Genomic DNA, 20,000 nt, shown 5'->3' on the forward strand with positions numbered 1-20,000 from the left:
AGCTGTTTGAGCAGATCTTACTGGGCAGACTGGAGTTTCCCTCGCCGTACTGGGACAACATCGGCCTCTCTGCTAAAGTGAGCGAACAGCAGCCTCACAAACACCGAATAAACGCTCACGCAGCACGCTCTTGCACTTTTTACTTTCAAGTTATGAGTTGTTGAACCACGGGATAAAAATAAAGCTAGTTGCGACTATTCAGACTTTTTTCTTGCCACATAAACTCAATTCTGAGAAGTTAAAATCGTGCAATTACATTTACTACTTTTTTATTATTATTATTTTGAGGCAGAAACAAAAAAAGAAGTCAGAATTGTGAGATGTGAACTTAATTTTAACTTGCAATTCTGAGAAAAAAGGTTACAATTACTTGTTTTATTCTTTTATTCCGTGGCAAAAGCAAGCTTGCATAAGAATCTGATGCGTCTTTTGCAGGATTTAATTGGTAAGATGCTGCAAGTGAATGTTGGTGCTCGTTACACGGCTGACGAGGTGCTGGAACACCCTTGGGTGCAGGTGAGGACACACACACACACAGAATATTCACATTATGTACACAGTATATCATTTTTTTTTTTTAAGAAATTAGTACTTTTATTCAAGGATGCATTAAATTGGTCAATAGTGCCAGTAAAGACATTTATAATGTTACAAAATATTTCTATTTCAAATAATTGCTGTTCTTTTGAACTTTCTATTCTTCTGTGAATCCTGAAAAATAAAATGCATCACAGTTTCCACAAAAATATTGTGCAGCACAACTGTTTTCAACATTGATAATAATCAGAAATGTTTCTTGAGCAGCAAATCAGCATATTAGAATGATTTCTGAAGATCATGTGACACTGAAGACTGGAGTAATGATGCTGAAAATACAGCTGCGCATCACAGGAATAAATGACAGTTTAACAGATATTCACATAAACAGATATTTCTTATTGTAAAAATACTTCACAATTTTTACTATATTTTTGATTAAATAAATGCAGCCTTGCTGAGCAGAAGAGACTTCATTCATGTAAATGTTGTTGTGTGTGCAGGACGATGCTGTGATGGACACTAAAATGGCATGTGAGATGGGAGATGGTGTTAAATCAGAAAACACACACAACAGCACAGCAGCAGAGACTGAGGTGAAACACACACACACACACACACAGCTATCCTGGGGTGTGTTTCCCAAAAGCATCGTTAGCTAACTATGGTGGTAAGTCCCATTGAACTCTATTGGTAACGACGGTACTTGCGACCATAGTTGATTTTGGGAAACGCACCCCTGGTAGGGACTCTCCATAGGTGTAATGTTTTTTCTACTGTACAGACCATACATTCTATTGTCCTACACCAACCCTACACCTAAACCTACCCCTTACAGGAAACTACAGGCATTTTTACTTTCTCAAAAAACTCACTCTGTTTGATTTAGAAGCCTTTTGTACCCATGTGGACCTCAATTTAGGTCCCCACCGTGACACGAGTCCCCATGAGTCTGTGTGTATTCAGGTTTAAGTCCCCACCAGGATATATAAACCTGCACACACACACACGCGACATACCATAATGACCTTTAGCTGATACAATGTCTTGTTTCCTCTGTTACAGGTGGATCATCTCCATGGTAACAACCTCATATATATACTTTTTTTTTTTTTTTTAAGAAATTGCATTTATTTAGCATTAAATTGATCAAAAGTGGCAGTAAAGACAGTTATAAAGTTACAAAAGATTTCTATTTCAAATAAATTCTGTGAATTTTGAGTGTAACAGCTGATTGTTTCTGTCCGTGTGTGTAGATGACAGCTGGCAGATGAATCTCTCCGGAGGCGCAGAAGAAGAGAAACCCTGATCACCACCACAAACCTCAACACCGAGACCAGACCAGACCAGACCGGACCGGACCACCTTCTCTCAGCATCTTCCATCTAGTTCTTAGTGGCGTTGATCAAGTCAACCATCAATATCACTTAGTCCTCATATTTTAGTGTTAGCTTCATGCTGAAACCCATAGACACTCGGCAGCATCCAGCCAGTTTGTTTACATGCACTCCGAATGAATCCAGTCCGCTTTCAGATTCATTTGAGCTTTTATATGAACGCTAAACTCCGCAATTCACATATTCATTTACATGTAGGCTATATTTATGTATTCCAAACAACAGACACCAAGTTCAGAACTGGAAAAAGCCACTGTGATAATGTCACCAAAGCTAACTAGAGTTTAATTGTCAAGTATGTCTGGAGAGCTTTTTTTAGCAAATATTTAGTAAATATTTATCCTCCTCCACTGACCAGCTAACAAAAATATGTTTTTAGAATTACGTTAAGTTATAAAAAGATTATTTCTGAATGTTCTCTGAACATTCAAAACTTCCAGATTTTTAAATGTTTAAATTTTTTTTCTTGGTTTTGCTCATTTTGCAACCATTACGGTAACATCACTTTTAAATGTTCTCTGAGCGTTCTGAAACAAGTAGTAACAGTTAAAAAACAGATGATGAACATCCAACTAAAATGTTTCATGAACGATGTATAAATACCCAGAAAATATGTTCTAAGAACATGTTTCCATCACATCCATTTTTTGTTTAAATGTTTAGAAACGTTTTTCTTGGTTCTATTTTATCATTTTGCAAACATTATGGCAGTGTTACTTTTGAATGTTCTCTGAACATTCTAAAACTAGTAACATTTAAAAAAAAAAAAAACTTAAGATAAACGTCTAACTAAAACGTTCCAGGAATGGAGCATAAATAATGTTTTCGTGCTAAATTTTTAAGAACATTCTTAAAGACCAGAGAACTTTGAGTGAACGTTCTATTAACGTTACTGGACGAATGTTCATAAACTTGCGAGAACGTTAGCTCCGTTCATTGGTTCGCAGGAGGTAGACTAAATAAATACGCACGTTTGTAAAATCAGATTGAAATTTCATTCGGACTTACTGAGGGAGGTTCATGAAATTAACGGGTTATTTGAGTGCATGTAAACATGTTCTTCAGATCATGTAATAATCTATTGGTCCGCGTTCATTTTCTCCCGTTCTGGTCTGTGTTTGTACGCAGGGCTTCAATTAAACCAGCGACCTCGACTTTTACTGCACTGTGTCCTGAACCTGCTCCTCTTTCTCTCTCTGTACATATGTGTCGATGTGTGTCTAATCAGATGCATCATTAGAGTCTCATTTCAGACATTTGCGTCTTGATGAACGCGTTCTGAATGGAACTGAATGGGAACGAGACGTTTCAATTGTGTTGCTGGATGTTTCTTTATGTCTGATTTGTGTGAACAAATGTGTTACGAGCCTGATGTAGTGTTATGACTTTGCTTTAGACCAAAACTTCGGCCTTTACTGAATGAGTGTGTGTTTCTCTCCATGAAATGCCTCCGTTTTTAGAAGAACTGTTCATTTAATTTGATCTGAACGGTCGCTTATTGTGGTTTCAACGGTATTAACTTTTGTACGGTGGATGTTCGGGGCCTAAAGCCCCTCGTAATTATTCTAATTATGGATTTATTTCATATTTTGTTTTGTATTGCAACAATACATCATGAGTAGCTAATGAACTTGTCTGTGTTTTATTGCATGTGAACGGCGAATGAAATGAAACCGAACGCTGATAATGTCACAAATTTAAGCGTGAATTCACTTTTTTGGTTTCATTTTAGTAAGCAAGTGTGACAGAAATAAACGAGACATTTGGTATACCTTACGGCAAATTTTCGCGGGAGAAATGCGCTCGTGAATACGAATCCGCGCGATCGGGAATTTCGTGCGAGGGACACGTGACGCATCAAATTCGGGTTTTTAAAATGTTAATATTTTTTATTAATTATTAAAAGTAGGCCTAAATAATTTTTAAATGTTGCAATATCCATACGTTCCCCGCGAAATTTCGTGACCGCGCGTCAAAATCACTGTAGCCTATTTATGGGAAGGGGATGGTATAAATGCAGCATTGTAGTCATGAGAAGTTGAAAATGCTGGATTTTCTTTGATTTACAGCTTTCTAAATTGGGGTATCAATTAAAAAAAAATGTTACAGAAAGTGTGTTTGGTTTTTAATTTTAAGTTTGTACACATTTGTGTAGTTGAACTTAATAAAAACAATATTAGTTATGTGGTTTCAGCAACTGTCTATGGTGGATAATCAAGATACATGAGGAATCCTCAAGTCATTGGTCACGTACTTTACTGTTCATAAATTTGGGGTCAGTAAGATTTTTTTTTTTTTTTGTTCATCAGGGACGCATAACATTGAAGAAACTGACAGTAAAAACATTTATTATGTTACAATAGATTTCCATTTCAAATAAATGGCGCTCTTCTGAACTTTCTATTAATCTGTGAATCCTGAAAATGCTAAATCCTAAAAAACTTCATGGTTTCCATAAAAATATTGTGCAGCACAACTGTTTTCAACATTGATAATAATCAGAAATGTTTCTTGAGCAGCAAATCAGCATATTAGAATGATTTCTGAAGATCATGTGACACTGAAGACTGCAGTAATGATGCTGAAAATTCAGATTTGATCACAGAAATAAATTACATTTGAACATATATTCATATAAAAAATATTTCACATTTTTACAGTATTTTTGATCAAATAAATACAGCCTCGGTGATCAGAGAAGAGACTTCAAAAACATTAAAAGTCTTACCGACCACAAACTTTGGCCACTTTTATTATGAATATACATTTTACTAGTTATTCCAAGCTCTACAATATTTTATCATCTTGAAATTGTGAGTAAAAAATATTTTTTATGAATCCTTATCCAGTAAATTATGAATAAATTCTGAAAAGTTGAAACGTCTAGAATCCTGAAATTGAATGTACAGAAGATGTCAAAAACTGCTGTGCATGAAGGAAAGTTTGACTGTTGATAAAAAAAAAAGACAGAACAATGCTTAATAACTGATCAGTTTAATGTGGGTTAAAACTGTAAACAAGTTCATCTGGCCACATACACACACACACACACACACACACTCATACACACATGTCAGTACAATACAGGAGATCCCCTCACTAACCTCGTTTAACTGTATTACATCTAATTAAGGCAAATGCAGAAACGCTCATCAGGCACATGACAAAACGGCCCATGTTCAGGGGTCCAGCAGCACTTGGATGTAGTTTTTGGGGACGATGCCACGTTTCCCACCGGATTCTCCGAGGAACCACTCAGCATCCATGTCCTCCAAATCACACACCACGTCTCCTTCCTGCACACACACACACACACACACACACACACAAACACACGCTTGTTTTGGCCAATGAATTTCCATGATATAAAACCCATATTTAACCAAATATTTAAATATATTTTATTTAAATTAGTATTATTAAATATTACTTATTTGTTATATGATAAAATATTACATTACATTTAGTTATTTAGCAGACGTTTTTATCCAAAGCAACTTACAAATGAGGACAATGGAAGCAATCATAAATCAGAAAAGCTAGTGTTATTTTATTTTATTTTTAAGAATAGAATTAGAATAAAGTGTGCTAGAGTTAGAGGGTCAAATAAAGATGGAAGAGATGTGTTTTTAGCCGATTCTTGAAGATGGCTCAGGACTCTACCAGGAGGAACATTTCATTTAAAAGTCAGTGAAAGTGATTTTGTGCCTCTTTGGGATGAACAATAAAGTGACGTTCACTTGCAGAACGCAAGCTTCTAGAGGCACATAAGTCTGAAGTAATGTAGGCAAATTATATTATATATATATATATATATATATATATATATATTAATTAATTAATCAATCAATCATTATATTTGAATATATAATCAATTATATTTTATATAATATTTATATTTAATAATTATATCATAATTCTTATATAATACACACGTATACAGATACATATAATTACAATATTTAATTTTATTAGAATTACATAATATTTTATATATATTAATATAGCTTTAAATATTAACTAAAATAATTTAATATTTTATTGTGTGTATACACATACAATTACAATTACAATACTTAATTGTTTTTACATAATTATATAATTTTCTATATTAATTTTTAAATATATATTTTTATTAATGCTGATATATATTTACCTAAAATTAAAAATAAATAAATAAATATATGCGTGTGTGTGTGTGTGTGTGTGTATGAAGAGTTCATTTGCAAAAACAGATAACTCAGTTTTTAAAAATGTTCAAAAATCATGTTTTTTTTGGTCCTGCATTCTAATTAATATCAATCAAACTGCAGTTGGGTTGATTTATTAAATAATAATAACTAAAAACTAACACAATAAAAACATGGTTTGAGAAAATTAATAAAAACGTTATCTGTTTTTGCAATTAAACTCCTCGTATATATATCTTCAATATTTATTCTTTCAAATATATCTTAATCTTATACAAAATATGGATTTAATAAAATTATTATGTTTATTTATTTATTTGTCTGTTTGTTTGTTGGTAGGCACCACATTTTTATGATTTGTTCCATGAATTTTCCAGGCCTGGAAATCAGGATTTATTAAATTCCTATAGATTTCCAGGTGTTCATGACTGCTATAGTGAATCTCACACAGACCTTCAGACAGAGCTCGTCCTCACACTCAGGAGTGAAATCATAAAGTGCTCGTCCTGTGGTTCTCGCTCCTGCAGGGGGCGCTGGAGAGAAAGAGACGGCCTGCCAATCAATACAGACTACAGATGCATGATATATCTATGAGCATAGTGATCACACTGAGCTTTTTATTATCTAATTAAGCAGATAATATCAAGGCAGGTTTCAAAAGTACCATACAGTTTCTCGGTTCTCTGTCAGATTTCACTTGGAGTTTTAAAAATACAGTGTAGACTCATGTTATGAGCCATAACATAAAAATAACTTTCAGTTTTCAGCATTGGCCAGTCTCGGTCACGCTTACTGCTGATTGGTCCGTGGTTAATGAATATTCCGAGGGAGAATGTTTATTTACCGGGAGATTCCAGAGCCGGTTTCCTTGGCAACGCTTCAGTTTCCTCTATAGCCTGGATGAAGCTGAGGGGGAAGATTCCCGTCTGTCCGTTCAGGAGGCCACGCCCCCACTCCTCATTTACATATTCTATTAGAGTGATGACATCACCCTCAGCGAAGGACAGCTCGCCCTCCTCCCCCTCGAATGCAAAACGGGCCACGACACACCTGGACAGAGCGACACAGGAGCTGATTGTTATGAATTATCCCAGTTTTACTGCCATCAGTTTTCTGAAATTTGTGACTGACATTCCATGACGTTTCCATGACTTAAAACCTAATTTCCATAGACAAATATTTAACCTCTCATATGTATACATAAATAATACATTATATATATATTATATGTATATATATATGTATGTGTGTGTTAGTGTTGTCAAATGATTAATCGCATCCAAAATAAAAGTTTTTGTTTACATAATATATGTATGTGTACTGTGTTTAATTATGTATATTTTGAAAATACTTACATGTATATATATCTATATATTTATATTATCATATTCTATATAAATATATTTAATATATAAACAACATTTTTGTCTGTGTTTGTATAATATATACATAATAAATATACATAGTACACACTCATATTATGTAAACAAAACTATATATAACATATGTTAATAAATGAATTATGCATGTTTTACATGTTGATATGAATTATGCATGTTTATTTTTATTATTAGACATTATTTAAAAAAAAAAAAAAAAAAAAAATTGTATACATGCAATCAAACGCAAAACGGGCCACAATGAGCGAGGAAAAGAGGAACTGTTAACAGGCATTATTTTTTAGATTTTATTAAAATTATCATTTTAATATTATTGTATAATATTTTATATTTTCATATTGCGTGTGAAAATATAAACAATTTATTATATTTATATATTATATATATATATATATATATATATATATATATATATATATATATATATATATATAGTATTATATATTATTTCTCATCCTGTTTCACCTATTCTGTGTGTTTTGTTGGATCTGCTGCTCCGAGGGTTCGTCGTCCAGCAGAAGCTCACTGACAGTCACATCTTGACCTTTGACCTCTCCTGGCGAGCAGAGGTCGTGGAGTGGGTTTGACGGTGTTTTTGGGACATCTATATCATCCAGGACAATCAGGTGCTCTTCTTCCTGAAGCAGGAAATAATATTTCATGACAATGTTTGCATAATCTGCCAGTGTGTGTGTGTGTGTGTGTACACTGACATGCAAAGATGTTTCCTCAGGTGGTTCCTCTTGCTCTTTGCTGATATTCTCCAGCTCTGCATCTCTTTGAACTTTGCTCTAATGCACAAACACACAAACCCGCTGCTGTTTACATGGCCGTTTTATTTATAGAGCTCCTGGGATTTTTTCTCATATTCAATATAAAATACATTTAAAGGGGAAGCTCACTCATAAATAAACATCCGGTCATCATTTTCTCACCCTTTTTCTTCTGTGCAGCTCAAAGATGTTAGGTATAATGTGCGAGCTTTATATTTGAACGAACAACAGCAACAACAAGAAAACTAATTAGAAGACTTAAGAACTTAAACTTCACACTAAGAACTCTTATACTTTTATAGTATTTATTAATATTCCAAATTTAATTTTTATATTTTAAGTTTTCATTTTAGTAATTTTTTAAATATATTTTGATATACAGTAATTTTATTTTTATTTCAATTTTAGTACCTTGCCAAGGCAACATTTTTATATTATTAACATTTAAGTTTTATATAATATTTATTTCATTATTTTATTATATTTCACTTCATTACGTTTGTTTTAGTAATTGTACTATATTCTTTTGTCGTTTTAATTAATTTTTATTTCAGTTTTAGTTTGAGTAAACTAATTTATTTCAGTTGACATGGCAACATTTCTAATTATCTAACTTTTTTAAGTTTAATATAATGTTTATATTTTATTTAATTTTATTAAGTTTAAGTTTTAGTAATTTTATTATGTTATTTTGTCATGTAAATTATTCTTTATCATTTCTAATTAGCTAATATAATATTTTATTATTTAACATATTTTTTTTCAGTTTTTATAATCCATCAAGGCAACATTTGTCATTTTCATTCAAATTTAAAAATAAGTTTTTAGTCCAGCATTTATATTTCATTTAATTGAGGTTTTATTTTAATTAACAAAAAACATTTTTAATAGTTTCATTTTCAGTTTTAGTTAATACCACACTGCTTCAGAAGACTTGGAATAAAGCGCACAATCACAATTCACTTTCAGTTTATGGAAAACGGCAGCTTGTACATTCTGCCAGTGATCTCATTTTTGTATTCCACCAAAAAAAGAAAGTCATACAGGTTTATAACGACAGGATGATCAGAAAATGATGACAATCTTAACCCTTAAATTACACACAGGACATTTTCCTGGAGTTCTTCTCAAATACTCTATGTATGAGGACTCACAGAATAGCGCTTGTAAAGAGGATGTCCTGGTTTGGGGCGGGGTGGGAGGGGCGGGCCTCTCTTTGGCACCCTGTTGCCTGGCAGCTGATTGGTCGCAGCAGGGGAGGAGGAGGAGCCTGGAAGTTTGGTCACTTTTATTGGAGGAGGGCGGAGTGGGAGGAGTCTGCCGCCACTGGGTCTGAGACACAAAGAGAGAGAACGAGAGATGGGAAAAAAACTAAATAGATACCTGATTTTGGAGGGAAAACGCTGCAGTACCTCGGAGGAAGAGAAGGAATGGAGGCATCAGGAGCTCTCGAAACATCCACCGCAGCCTGAACACACACGATCATCCTCAACATTAAATGGGAAACCTCCTCATAAAGGTGGTTTATAAGCAGGTATAACTAACCTGTGAGGTAGACGGGGTCTTCCTGAGCACAGGTGGAGGCGGACGGGAGTGTTTGGGTGCCGACGGACCTGTATCACATAAACACAGACACTCGTTAAACATTAAGGTGTGCAAAGTTAAGTTTTGATTGAGACGATTAGCAGCAATTAAGACTGCAGGATTAACCAAAATTATAACATGACTTGTGATGATCAAATCACAAAGACTGTGATTTAATTAAATGAATAAATGCGATGCGGGTTTCATAGTGAAGCACGGCACTGTGTTCATTTACACACAAACCGCTCCAGTGTTATCAGAGTCTCAGTTCACAGTAAATGCTGCTTCAAATGATCTCATCTCTGCATTTGCTCTGAATTTGAGCCGCTTACAGTATAACGTGCATTTAATGGATCCCTGCGGCTTTACACCAAAATAAAAGCTTGATAATTTAATGTTTGGAAATAAAGAAATTAACACAGCCATAAATATTATGGTAATTTTACATTTGTACTGTAAAATTTACTTCTTATATTCCATTTAACAGTGAAATATTAGAGGAGCCCAGACCTTGGCCGCAGTCCAGAGTCACCCTATGACCCTTTAGAATTTTGTGTAATATTTTAATTTAGTAAAAATTATAATAATAAAAATTATTATAATTATTATTAATACAATATAGTAACAATGATAAACAATTACAAATTTTTGGCCAAATTATGCATCCCTAAAAAACGCGAGATTTTTTGCGTTTAATAACATTTTAAATATAATATATTGCAACTTGCAAAATTGCAAAATAAATTTCTGTTTATTAGATTATTTCCCCAAGTTGTGCAAAGAAGCAAAGCGAAGCTTGAGATTTTTTTTAACCACATTTTAAATTGCATTTATGACAATCGCAATTTTTATCAGAAAAATCACTATTCGTTTTTTTCTGCAATTTGCACAAACACGCAAAGTAAACCTTGCTAAATCATGTTGGCCTCGTATTTATCAGGGAGAGAGCAAAGGGTAGAAGTTGGAGGGATGCTTTCTGAGAGTAAAACTGTTTACAACGTAGTCCCACAGGGTAGTGTATTAGGTCCTCTTTTGTTTATATTATATATCAATGATATCCAGGCTGCTTGTGAGTGTAATATGTTCTTATATGCCGATGATGCTGCTTTATTGGCTTCTGGGAAGGAGACTAATAAAATTCAAGAAAAGTTAGGTGAAGAGCTAGTTAAGGTGAAGGATTGGATGTTGGAAAATAAGCTTTTATTACATTTTGGAAAAACAGAATCTATTCTGTTTGGGTCTAAGTATAAATTGAGTAAGGAGGATGATTTGGTAGTCAAAGTTGATGGGTATGAACTAACTAATAAAACATCGGTCAATTATCTAGGATGTGCTCTGGATAGTAATTTAAGTGGGGCTAGTATGGCCAGGAAAGTATTTGGAAAAGTGAAAGCTAGAATTAAGTTTATAGCAAGATATGCTGGTTTTTGGATAGAGATAGTTTAATGGTACTTGCTACAGGCTTAGTTCAGTGCCATTTTGATTATGCATGTTGTTCATGGATGACCGATTCATCCAGAACTTGGATGATAAAGTTACAAAAATCACAGAACAAATTGATAAGATTAGTTTTAGGATTACATTGTTTCAGTCATGTGGATAATACACACTTTCAACAGCTTGGTTGGTTACCAATTGAAAGAATTTAGTATTACAGAAATTAAAAATAGTACATAAAATCATTAATGATAGGGCTCCAGTATATTTACATTTTTCTCGGGTTAATGTAAGACATGGTCATTTTACCAAACAGAGCATTATGGATATTAATTTATGTAGATACAGGACACTGTATGGTCAAAGGTCGTTTAAATATTCAGGTGCAAAGGAATGGAATATGTTGCCTTTAGATATTAAGGTATTAACAAATTGTGAGGGTTTCAGAATAAGGGTGAAGAGACTGTTTTTAGATAGGATGTCTTAAAACGTATAAGGAATTATTGATCCGTTTGTTATTTTATGGGAGTGAGCGGATTTTTTGACTAGGATTTTCTTCTCTTTTTTTAAAGCAAGGACAACAATGGAAATAAGTTACTGTAACTTTATTGTTATCCTTGACAAGAAGGTTGTAACAGTGAATTGCTACTTTTTGTGTCAAATAAACTAAACTCAACCTTGAGCTTATTTTTTTAAAACTGCATTTTAAATCACATTTATCACAATTTTATCCAAAAAATTTGATATTTTTCCCCAAACTATACATCCCTACTAGCAGGCAAACTAGAAATCCACCAATATACCGGTCACCACTCACGTTTTCCAACGTTCCTGTCAGTCAACATCACTGGTGCTGTTTTCACTGGAGTGTTTGTAGTTTGATCATCTGAATTTCTCCTCTCGGACGGCATGGAGGCCACCGCTGCCATCTGCTGCCCGGGAGGAGCACTGTTAGGACGGGCGGCTGGTGAAGGTTTGGCGGATGGAGAAGATCTGGACTCTGATGGACTCTGGAGTTTGTTCAGAAGGGGTCTGGGTGCTGGTACTGGTGGACTCAGGGGTTTGGACGGGTTTTGCTCAACGGTAGGTTCACTGGTATCAAAAACCTCAAAGACAGATGGTTTTGGGGCGAGCTGAGGTCTGGATTTCTGCGTTCTAGGTCGCGGTTGTGGTCTATTTAACGGTTCTACTGGTTCAGGTGTTATAACGGCACATGGAGCATCGCAAATGGCCATATTTTCCTCTTCTTCTACCGTCCTTGCATTGCTTTGTTGACTTTCTCCATGCTGGACATGCGTTTCGTCCGAACCAAACACCTCCAGCAGGTCTTGCAGGTATTTGCTGGAGATGTTTGACGGAGCATCGTCGAACCCGGCGAACACATTCTCGGCCCCGTCGTCCTTCAGACGCACCAGAGTCTGAACTTTGACCTCCCTCGTCATCGGCAGGTCCAGAACGTCCTCGTTGGGCCGTAGGGCGACCCTGGAGCGCGGCCGAGGTCTGGGACGAACGCTGGGCTCCTCTTTCATCGGGTCGCCTGGGGAATCGAGGTTGATCTGGGTGAAAGTGATGGCAGTGGGGGCGGGGCCTATGGGAGAGATGTCATCAAAGATGTCATCGAAGTCTGTCTGGACACCACACTGTTCGCGCAGAGCATCTCGAGGCTGAGCACCGGCGTTCGCATTAGACCGGTCCACTTCATGCGTGTGTTTGAGGGGCAGTGAGGGCCGTTGGGGTTTGGGTGGCCTACGAACTACAGGAAAAAAATGAAGGCAAGACATTTAAAGGTGAAAAGGGTAAAATGTTATACTTCCCTAGATGATTAGTCACAGTATATTAAGACAATTGTTTTGCAAGTTTTCTGAAACTTTATGATGCATTATCTAATTAAATATGCACTAAATTGCATACATTTCCAGAAAATAAATCTGAACATTGGATAAAGCCAGGTTCAAAATTCTTGTTTAATTTTGTTGAGATATTAGAGATAAAGGTTTTTATAGAGGGGATTCTGGATTTCTTTTTTTGTTAATCAATAAAACAGAAAATACTATCAACAGACAAGAAAAAAAAACAAAAACAAAAAACACATTTTCGTCATGTTTTTAGGAATACGTCATAAATCAGCCTGAAAAATATATGAACAAACCCCTCAGTAAAAACCTTCAGAATATATAGAGGAATAAAACTGCTAAGTTTGGTGTTTGTAAGTGATGCTGAAGTTGAGAAAAATGTTTTTGAGAAAATCGCCTTTAAAGATGTGTGTTGTAATTGAAATCTATGCAAACGGATAAAGTGCAATAATAAACTCAGGTGAATGATATATGAACAAACCCCTCAGTAAAAACATTCAGAATATAGAGAGGAATAAAACTGCTAAGTTTGGTGTATGTAAGTGCTGCTGAAGTGGAGAAACAAAACTCCCAGTGCTTTAAAAGGAATTATCTCCATGTTTTTAGGTATAATATGCCATATAAATCAGCCCAAAAGATATATGTACAAACCCCTCAGTAAAAACCTTAAGAATATAGAGAGGAATAAAACTGTTAAGTTTGGTGTGTGTAAGTACTGCTGAAGTGGAGAAAAAACTTTTGATAATATGTATTGTAACTGAATTCTACAGACACCAACTGATAAAGTGCAATAAAATAAACACTTAAATGCATATTATGGATATTTTCTTTCCACTAGTCTTAAAGACATTATAGAATCCAAATCCTAAAATTGACCATTACATGAAAAAAAAAAATAGTGTTTTGCCTTAGGGAATTAATTTAATAGCACATTTCTCTTATTTTTGATACATTTTTGTTAATACTTAACTTTAATACTTTTCTTTTTAAATACTAAACTTAACTTATTCCATGTCTTATGATTCATTACTTCTTTGTTAGCACCTTTTTAGTAAAGTATTTTGGTTAAATGAAGGGTTTGTTTGCAAATAATCAATGTCAGAGAAGGATGCAGGGTAAATTAAATGAGCACTTCTTTTAGTATTTACTCAAAATATTAAAAAACAAGAAATGTGCTTCATCTGTTGACAAGAATGTCATGTTTGGAATCTCGTATCTCGAAACAGTCAAATATTAATTGTAAATGCAGCCTGACAAAACCTCCACTGAAGCCTGAACTCATTTCTTTATACCTGGACGAGCAGCAGAGGACTGTGGGCCGGAGGAGTTTGTGTCCGTCTGCGTGGCGATGGTGGAGGTAGAGTGACGAGAAGTTGGAGACGAAGATGACGAAGAGGAGTGAAGATTCTGCTCACGGCTCTTTTCTCGGATCACCTGCTCGTAGGATGGAGGCGGGAGCTGGAAAGGAGGAGCACAATCAATCAATCAATCAAATGATGGATTCTACACATGTATCACTTCCTTAAGCTCCACCCACCTGAACTGTCGCCGAGCCTGCAGCCCATGTGGGTGGGGCTGGGGGCGGGGCTGGAGGAAACGCCCCAGAAGCCCCTGGGAACCATGTATTGGACGGCAGTGGTTCAGCAGAGAGGATGGTGATTTCTGGACGCCTGCTGCATGACAATCAAAGTTCATAACGTGACCTTTCTCCCATTTAACCAAAAGAGCTAGTTAACAACTCTCTCTCAGAGCTAGACTTGAGAGCTGAATGATAACTGCACATCCCATCCAAAAAAAACATGCTGTACGAGTCTTAGTATCAATGAGATACCATTACAGTTTTTATGAATATTTTTTAATTAGTTTTTTTTTTTTTTTTTTACTGTTTTTACTAATTAGTATAGTATTTTTGTATTATATTTTAAGTTGACGTTTTAGTAATTATGTTGTTTTTAAAATATATGAGTTTTTTTATATGTAATAATAATATTTATAAAATATTTATTCATTTTCATTCATTTTCATTAATTTTTATTTTAGTTTTACTTATTTAATTGACCAATTAAACATCTAGTTAAACAAAATAAAAATGAGAAATGTTGCCCTGGCAACTAGCTGAAATAAAATAAGGTTAAGTTTTTTAGTTAGAAAAAGTTTTTTTTTTTTTTTTTTTTTTGATGATTTCAGTTTTAGTTTACTAAAATAACCCCGGTTATGAGAAAATGTTTAAAACCCAAAGCCATTTGATTAATTGGTATCATACAATCATGGGTATTAATGTGACAATCGGAGTGTATTTAAATGTATTTTTAATTCTAAACATATATTATAAAAAATATATTTTAAAAAATGCAAAATTAATAACATAAACTCGATAATTACAAATGACAGAACAGAATATCCTTTTAACAACACCGCACATACACTATAAAACTTTTTACAACATGAAACATCACTCTTACAAACACCATTTATTACAATACAGACATAATGAATAACCATTCGTTGATAAAAGTAACAGATTTATTATTTTGATTCATTTATTAGATTATGATTTTTTCATTCAGTTATATGAGGGTCACATGACATTTTATATATATTTTATATATATATTATGAAAATAAATGTCATGTGACCCTCATAAAAAAACAATCTAATACACACACACACACACACACACACAAACATATGTATACATGTATATGGTGGATATATATGTGTGAAAAAGTGTTGGCCCCCTTTCTGATTTTTTATTTTTTTGCATGTTTGTCACACTTTAATGTTTCAGAACATCAAACAAATGTAAATATTAATCAAAGATAACACAAGTAAACACAACATGCAGTTTCAATAGGATTTAAGTCCGGACTTTGACTTGGTCACTCCAAAACCTTAATTTAGTTTTTCTTGAGACATTCAGAGGTGGACTTGCTGGTGTGTTTGGAATCATTGTCCTGCTGCAGAACCCAAGTGCGCTTGAGCTTGAGGTCACGAACAGATGGCCAGACATTCTCCTTCAGGATTTTCTGATAGAAAGCAGAATTCATGGCTCCATCAATTATGGCAAGTCATCCAGGTTCTGAAGCTGCAAGGCAGCCCCAAACCATCACACTATCACCACCATGTTTGACTGCTGGTATGATGTTCTTTTTATGAAATACTGTGTTGGTTTTACGCCAGATGTAACGGGACACACACCTTCCAAAAAGTTCAACTTTTGTCGCATCAGTCCACAGAATATTTTCCCAAAAGTCTTGGGGATAATCAAGATATTTTTTGGCAAATGTGAGACGAGTCTTTGTGTTCTTTTGCCTCGGAACTCTCCCATGGATGCTGTTTTTGCCCAGTCTCTTTCTTATTGTTGAATCATGAACACTGACCTTAATTGAGGCAAGTGAGGCCTGCAGTTCTTTAGATGTTGTTCTGGGTTCTTTATGACCTCCTGGATGAGTCGTCTTTGTGCTCTTGGAGTAATTTTGGTAGGCCGGCCACTCCTGGGAAGGTTCACCACTGTTCCAAGTTTTCTCCATTTGTGGATAATGGCTCTGACCGTGGTTTGCTGAAGTCCCAAAGCCTTAGAAATGGCTTTATAACCCTTTCCAGACTGATACATGTAAACTATTTTGTTTCTCATCTGTTTATGAATTTCTTAAGATCGCGGAATGATGTGTTGCTCTTTAAACATGCTTCACTTTGTCAGACAGGTTCTATTTAAGTGATTTCTTGATTCAACAGGTCTGGCAGTAATCAGGCCTGGGTTTGGCTAGTGAAATTTAACTCCGCTTTCTAAAATAATGTGGTTAATCACAGTTCTTTCATGATTTAATAGGAGGGGGCAATTAATTTTTCACGTAGGGCCAGGTAGGTTTGGAAAGCTTTTTTCCCTTAATAAATGAAATCATCATTTAAATCATCATTTTATTTTTGTGTAATATTAAAATTTGTTTGATGATCTGAATCTTTTAATGCAAAAAATTAAAAAAATCAGGAAGGGGGCCAACACTTTTTCACACCACTGTATATATTTATATATCTCTCCACCATAAAATACTATTAGATTTTCTTTAAACAAATATACTGAAAATAGATCAGCTCAATGTCAATATTGTTGACAAGGGATTTGTTTACAAGGGAGATAACAGTATCAGCGAAGAGCTTGAGATCAGATATAAGATGTGATTTTGAAAGAAAGTCAAAATCAAGCAAAATATCACTTGATTTGAACAGAGAGAAAGAAAACACAAAGTAAACAGGCGTGAACTTACCTGCGGTCTCGCTGATGGTCACTCTGAGAGCTTGTTCTCGCTGATGCTGCGCAATTTCCGACAAAAAACACAAACACAAAAACCAAACTCACATGCAAACATCTGACAGAACAGACGAAACACACCAAATCACCAAAAACATGCTACAGCAGGCGAACTCACTGCGTTTGATGACGGCTCTGATGGAGGAAAGCGGCCCTTGGCTGGAAAAGTGAGAGAAACACAAGGACTCAATGTCTTTTTCTACTGATTCAATGACTCAAGGCCAGTTTTCCCGGCTGTTTTCCAGTGATACGACTGGAAATACATTTCACAGTTACACAACACACACCACACCCCAACCCCCACAGACACAGACTTTCATCAAACACACACACACAATGAACAAATACATGCAGAGGAGCCAAGAAATGTGCCACTAATTTACTGTTATTAAACAGAGCCAAAATGTGGCTGGTTATTCCTGTAAACACACGCATGAGCTCAGTTTGACGTGACATTTATATTACGCTCTTGAGGAAAAGCGTTAATCATTTTTTCCAGCTGTAGTGGAACAGGTATTTCTAGTACTGAGCTGGAGGAACTACTGCATTAGTGCTGCGTTCGCTCTTCTTATCACATGCTCTGAAGGGAGGAACGCTGGGAGATGTTCAGACACGAATCGAAAGCTTCATCACCAGCAGATGAGGCTCTGAACACAAATAAACAGGTTTTTGACTTGCTCTTATAATCTAGGAGAATCTCAATTTCAGATCACATTTCACCCTAAATTAAGACAAATTTGCATAAATAAAATAAAGCAAAACCAGTTCATTATGAATGTTTGTATTTAAAAAAAAGCACATTTTCCACCCTAATTGCCCTTTTTTCCCCTTCGTTTTTTTAATAATCCAAAGCTTTTAGTTTTCTAGTTTTTAGCAATTCTCTTTATTGGAATCAGGGTTCTCATAGTTAACCAAAACTAAAACTAAAACATTACACACTAAAACAAACAAACAAACACTAACTGAAATAAAAATTGAACTGAAATAAATTAAGTATAAAAACTAAAACCATAAAAAATCATTAATTTAAATAAAATTGAACTGAAATAAAATGAAATACAAAAAAACTTAAACTTGTTTCATTTCAGCTAGCTTAAGACGAAATAAAGCTTTTTTAAACTGAATAAACTATTTATTCAGTTTAACTTGATGTATTAAAATAACTAAAACTAAACAAAATAAAACTAAAAATCACAAAAACACACAACAAAAATACTAAAACTAAAATTAACTTGCAATCAGAAAATATAAAAATAAAATCTAATTCAAAATATTAATAAATACTATCTAAAATTTCTGTTTATTTTTCAGTGCTATAATTAGACGTTAAGGTGGAAATATGCTAGATTGCCAAAAAACTTTCTAAAAATTCTAAATTCTACAAAATATAATTTTTGAGGATTTATTTCTGTTTATTTTTCAGTGCTGTAATTTGAAGTGGGTGGAAATGTTTTAAGTTGTCTAAAATAAATAAATACATACTGCCAAAAATAGGCATAAATGCTTTATAATTTTTATGATCAATTTCTGTTTATTTTTCAGTGCTGTAATGAGGAGTTAAGTATGTGGACATGTGCTAAATAGTTTTTAAAAATCTAAAAGCTTCTAAAAATGATTTTTATATATGTAAAAAAAAAATAATTTCTTGATCCACTCATTATACTGATAAAAAACTAAACTTTTGCACTTACCTGGAGTGGCGCTGATCGGGTTTGTTTCTATCTGAATGTTCTGCAAACACACACACACACACACACACAGCAGTCAGAACGGATCATTAAATGACTGTGTTTGTGTGGACGTCACGCACAAATAACAGTGTTCAGCACTGACAACAGCAGATTCAAGACGTTATTCATGTGACGTTGATGTTTGCCCTACAGAAATGGCAGAGATTCTGCTGTCTGAATGAAGGGCGGCTGGAGACTCATTATTAGTCTGTTACTGACAGATCCCTTCACACTGAACCCAGAGAAACTGAGCTTTTGTCTAAGAAACTACCGCTATAATTTACAACAAACCACAGACAGAGACACAAAAGCCCTGAAACAGACCGTATCATTACTGAAGTGTGTGTGTGTGTGTGTGTGTGTTGGGGGTCATGATCACATGATCTCAGACTCGAGTCACATGACACAGTCAGAGCTGCAACTTTAGCTGCTAAATTCTCCAATACGTGCATTATATAAACAAAAAACATTACTGCTGAATCAGCTCTCTGTGTTCATGCATAACATCCAGGAGACGCTGTATTTTTATTTAACGATCGCTGTGGGTCGGATCGCACCTCATGCCTGTCGTTTCACACACAGGTGCAAAATTCCCCTGATGAAATAAAGTTGGGCTACTGGAGCGAAACTGAAATTCACATGCTAGTTTCAGACCAAGATAAAGCAGATTCATATTTCATATTATATAAAGAGGAAACAACAATCCATCTATGAGGAATAAACTTCCTTCATTTTACACTACTACACAACAATGAGCAGACATAATATGCCACTTCTACATAATATTTAT

At 34.7% G+C, this 20,000-nt stretch overlaps 2 protein-coding genes across 3 annotated transcripts in view; one reads left to right on the top strand and one right to left on the bottom strand.

Moving 5' to 3' along the window:
• Positions 1 to 4,122, top strand: part of LOC131532104 (serine/threonine-protein kinase DCLK2-like) — a 22,269-nt gene extending 18,147 nt beyond the window's left edge. Inside the window, exons 12-16 of the mRNA XM_058763507.1 lie at positions 1 to 77; positions 436 to 516; positions 1,041 to 1,133; positions 1,603 to 1,618; positions 1,794 to 4,122. The exon at positions 1 to 77 is cut by the window's left edge and continues 98 nt beyond it. Of these exons, the coding sequence (XP_058619490.1) occupies positions 1 to 77; positions 436 to 516; positions 1,041 to 1,133; positions 1,603 to 1,618; positions 1,794 to 1,846 (320 nt within the window). The 3' untranslated portion in view covers positions 1,847 to 4,122. The remainder of the gene's footprint in view (positions 78 to 435; positions 517 to 1,040; positions 1,134 to 1,602; positions 1,619 to 1,793) is intronic.
• Positions 4,123 to 4,750: 628 nt separating this feature from the next.
• Positions 4,751 to 20,000, bottom strand: part of wu:fy63c09 (uncharacterized protein LOC797544 homolog) — a 16,755-nt gene continuing 1,505 nt past the window's right edge. The window contains exons 2-16 of one of the 2 annotated variants that reach the window (XR_009268842.1): positions 19,172 to 19,211; positions 17,599 to 17,639; positions 17,437 to 17,482; positions 14,709 to 14,844; positions 14,464 to 14,629; positions 12,136 to 13,071; positions 9,843 to 9,910; positions 9,710 to 9,765; positions 9,452 to 9,629; positions 8,238 to 8,315; positions 7,990 to 8,162; positions 6,969 to 7,174; positions 6,578 to 6,657; positions 5,039 to 5,230; positions 4,751 to 4,881 (exon numbers count right to left, since the gene is read on the bottom strand). Coding sequence is in view for 1 of the 2 variants with exons in the window: in XM_058763505.1 (XP_058619488.1) it covers positions 5,114 to 5,230; positions 6,578 to 6,657; positions 6,969 to 7,174; positions 7,990 to 8,162; positions 8,238 to 8,315; positions 9,452 to 9,629; positions 9,710 to 9,765; positions 9,843 to 9,910; positions 12,136 to 13,071; positions 14,464 to 14,629; positions 14,709 to 14,844; positions 17,437 to 17,482; positions 17,599 to 17,639; positions 19,172 to 19,211 (2,321 nt within the window). In the remaining variant the exon portion in view is untranslated. Of the gene's footprint in view, positions 4,882 to 4,912; positions 5,231 to 6,577; positions 6,658 to 6,968; positions 7,175 to 7,989; positions 8,163 to 8,237; positions 8,316 to 9,451; positions 9,630 to 9,709; positions 9,766 to 9,842; positions 9,911 to 12,135; positions 13,072 to 14,463; positions 14,630 to 14,708; positions 14,845 to 17,436; positions 17,483 to 17,598; positions 17,640 to 19,171; positions 19,212 to 20,000 lie in introns of those variants that run through there. The other variant, XM_058763505.1, reaches the window with a different exon arrangement.

The sequence above is a fragment of the Onychostoma macrolepis genome, chromosome 23, assembly GCF_012432095.1.
Source record: "Onychostoma macrolepis isolate SWU-2019 chromosome 23, ASM1243209v1, whole genome shotgun sequence".
Taxonomy (NCBI): Eukaryota; Metazoa; Chordata; class Actinopteri; order Cypriniformes; family Cyprinidae; genus Onychostoma; species Onychostoma macrolepis.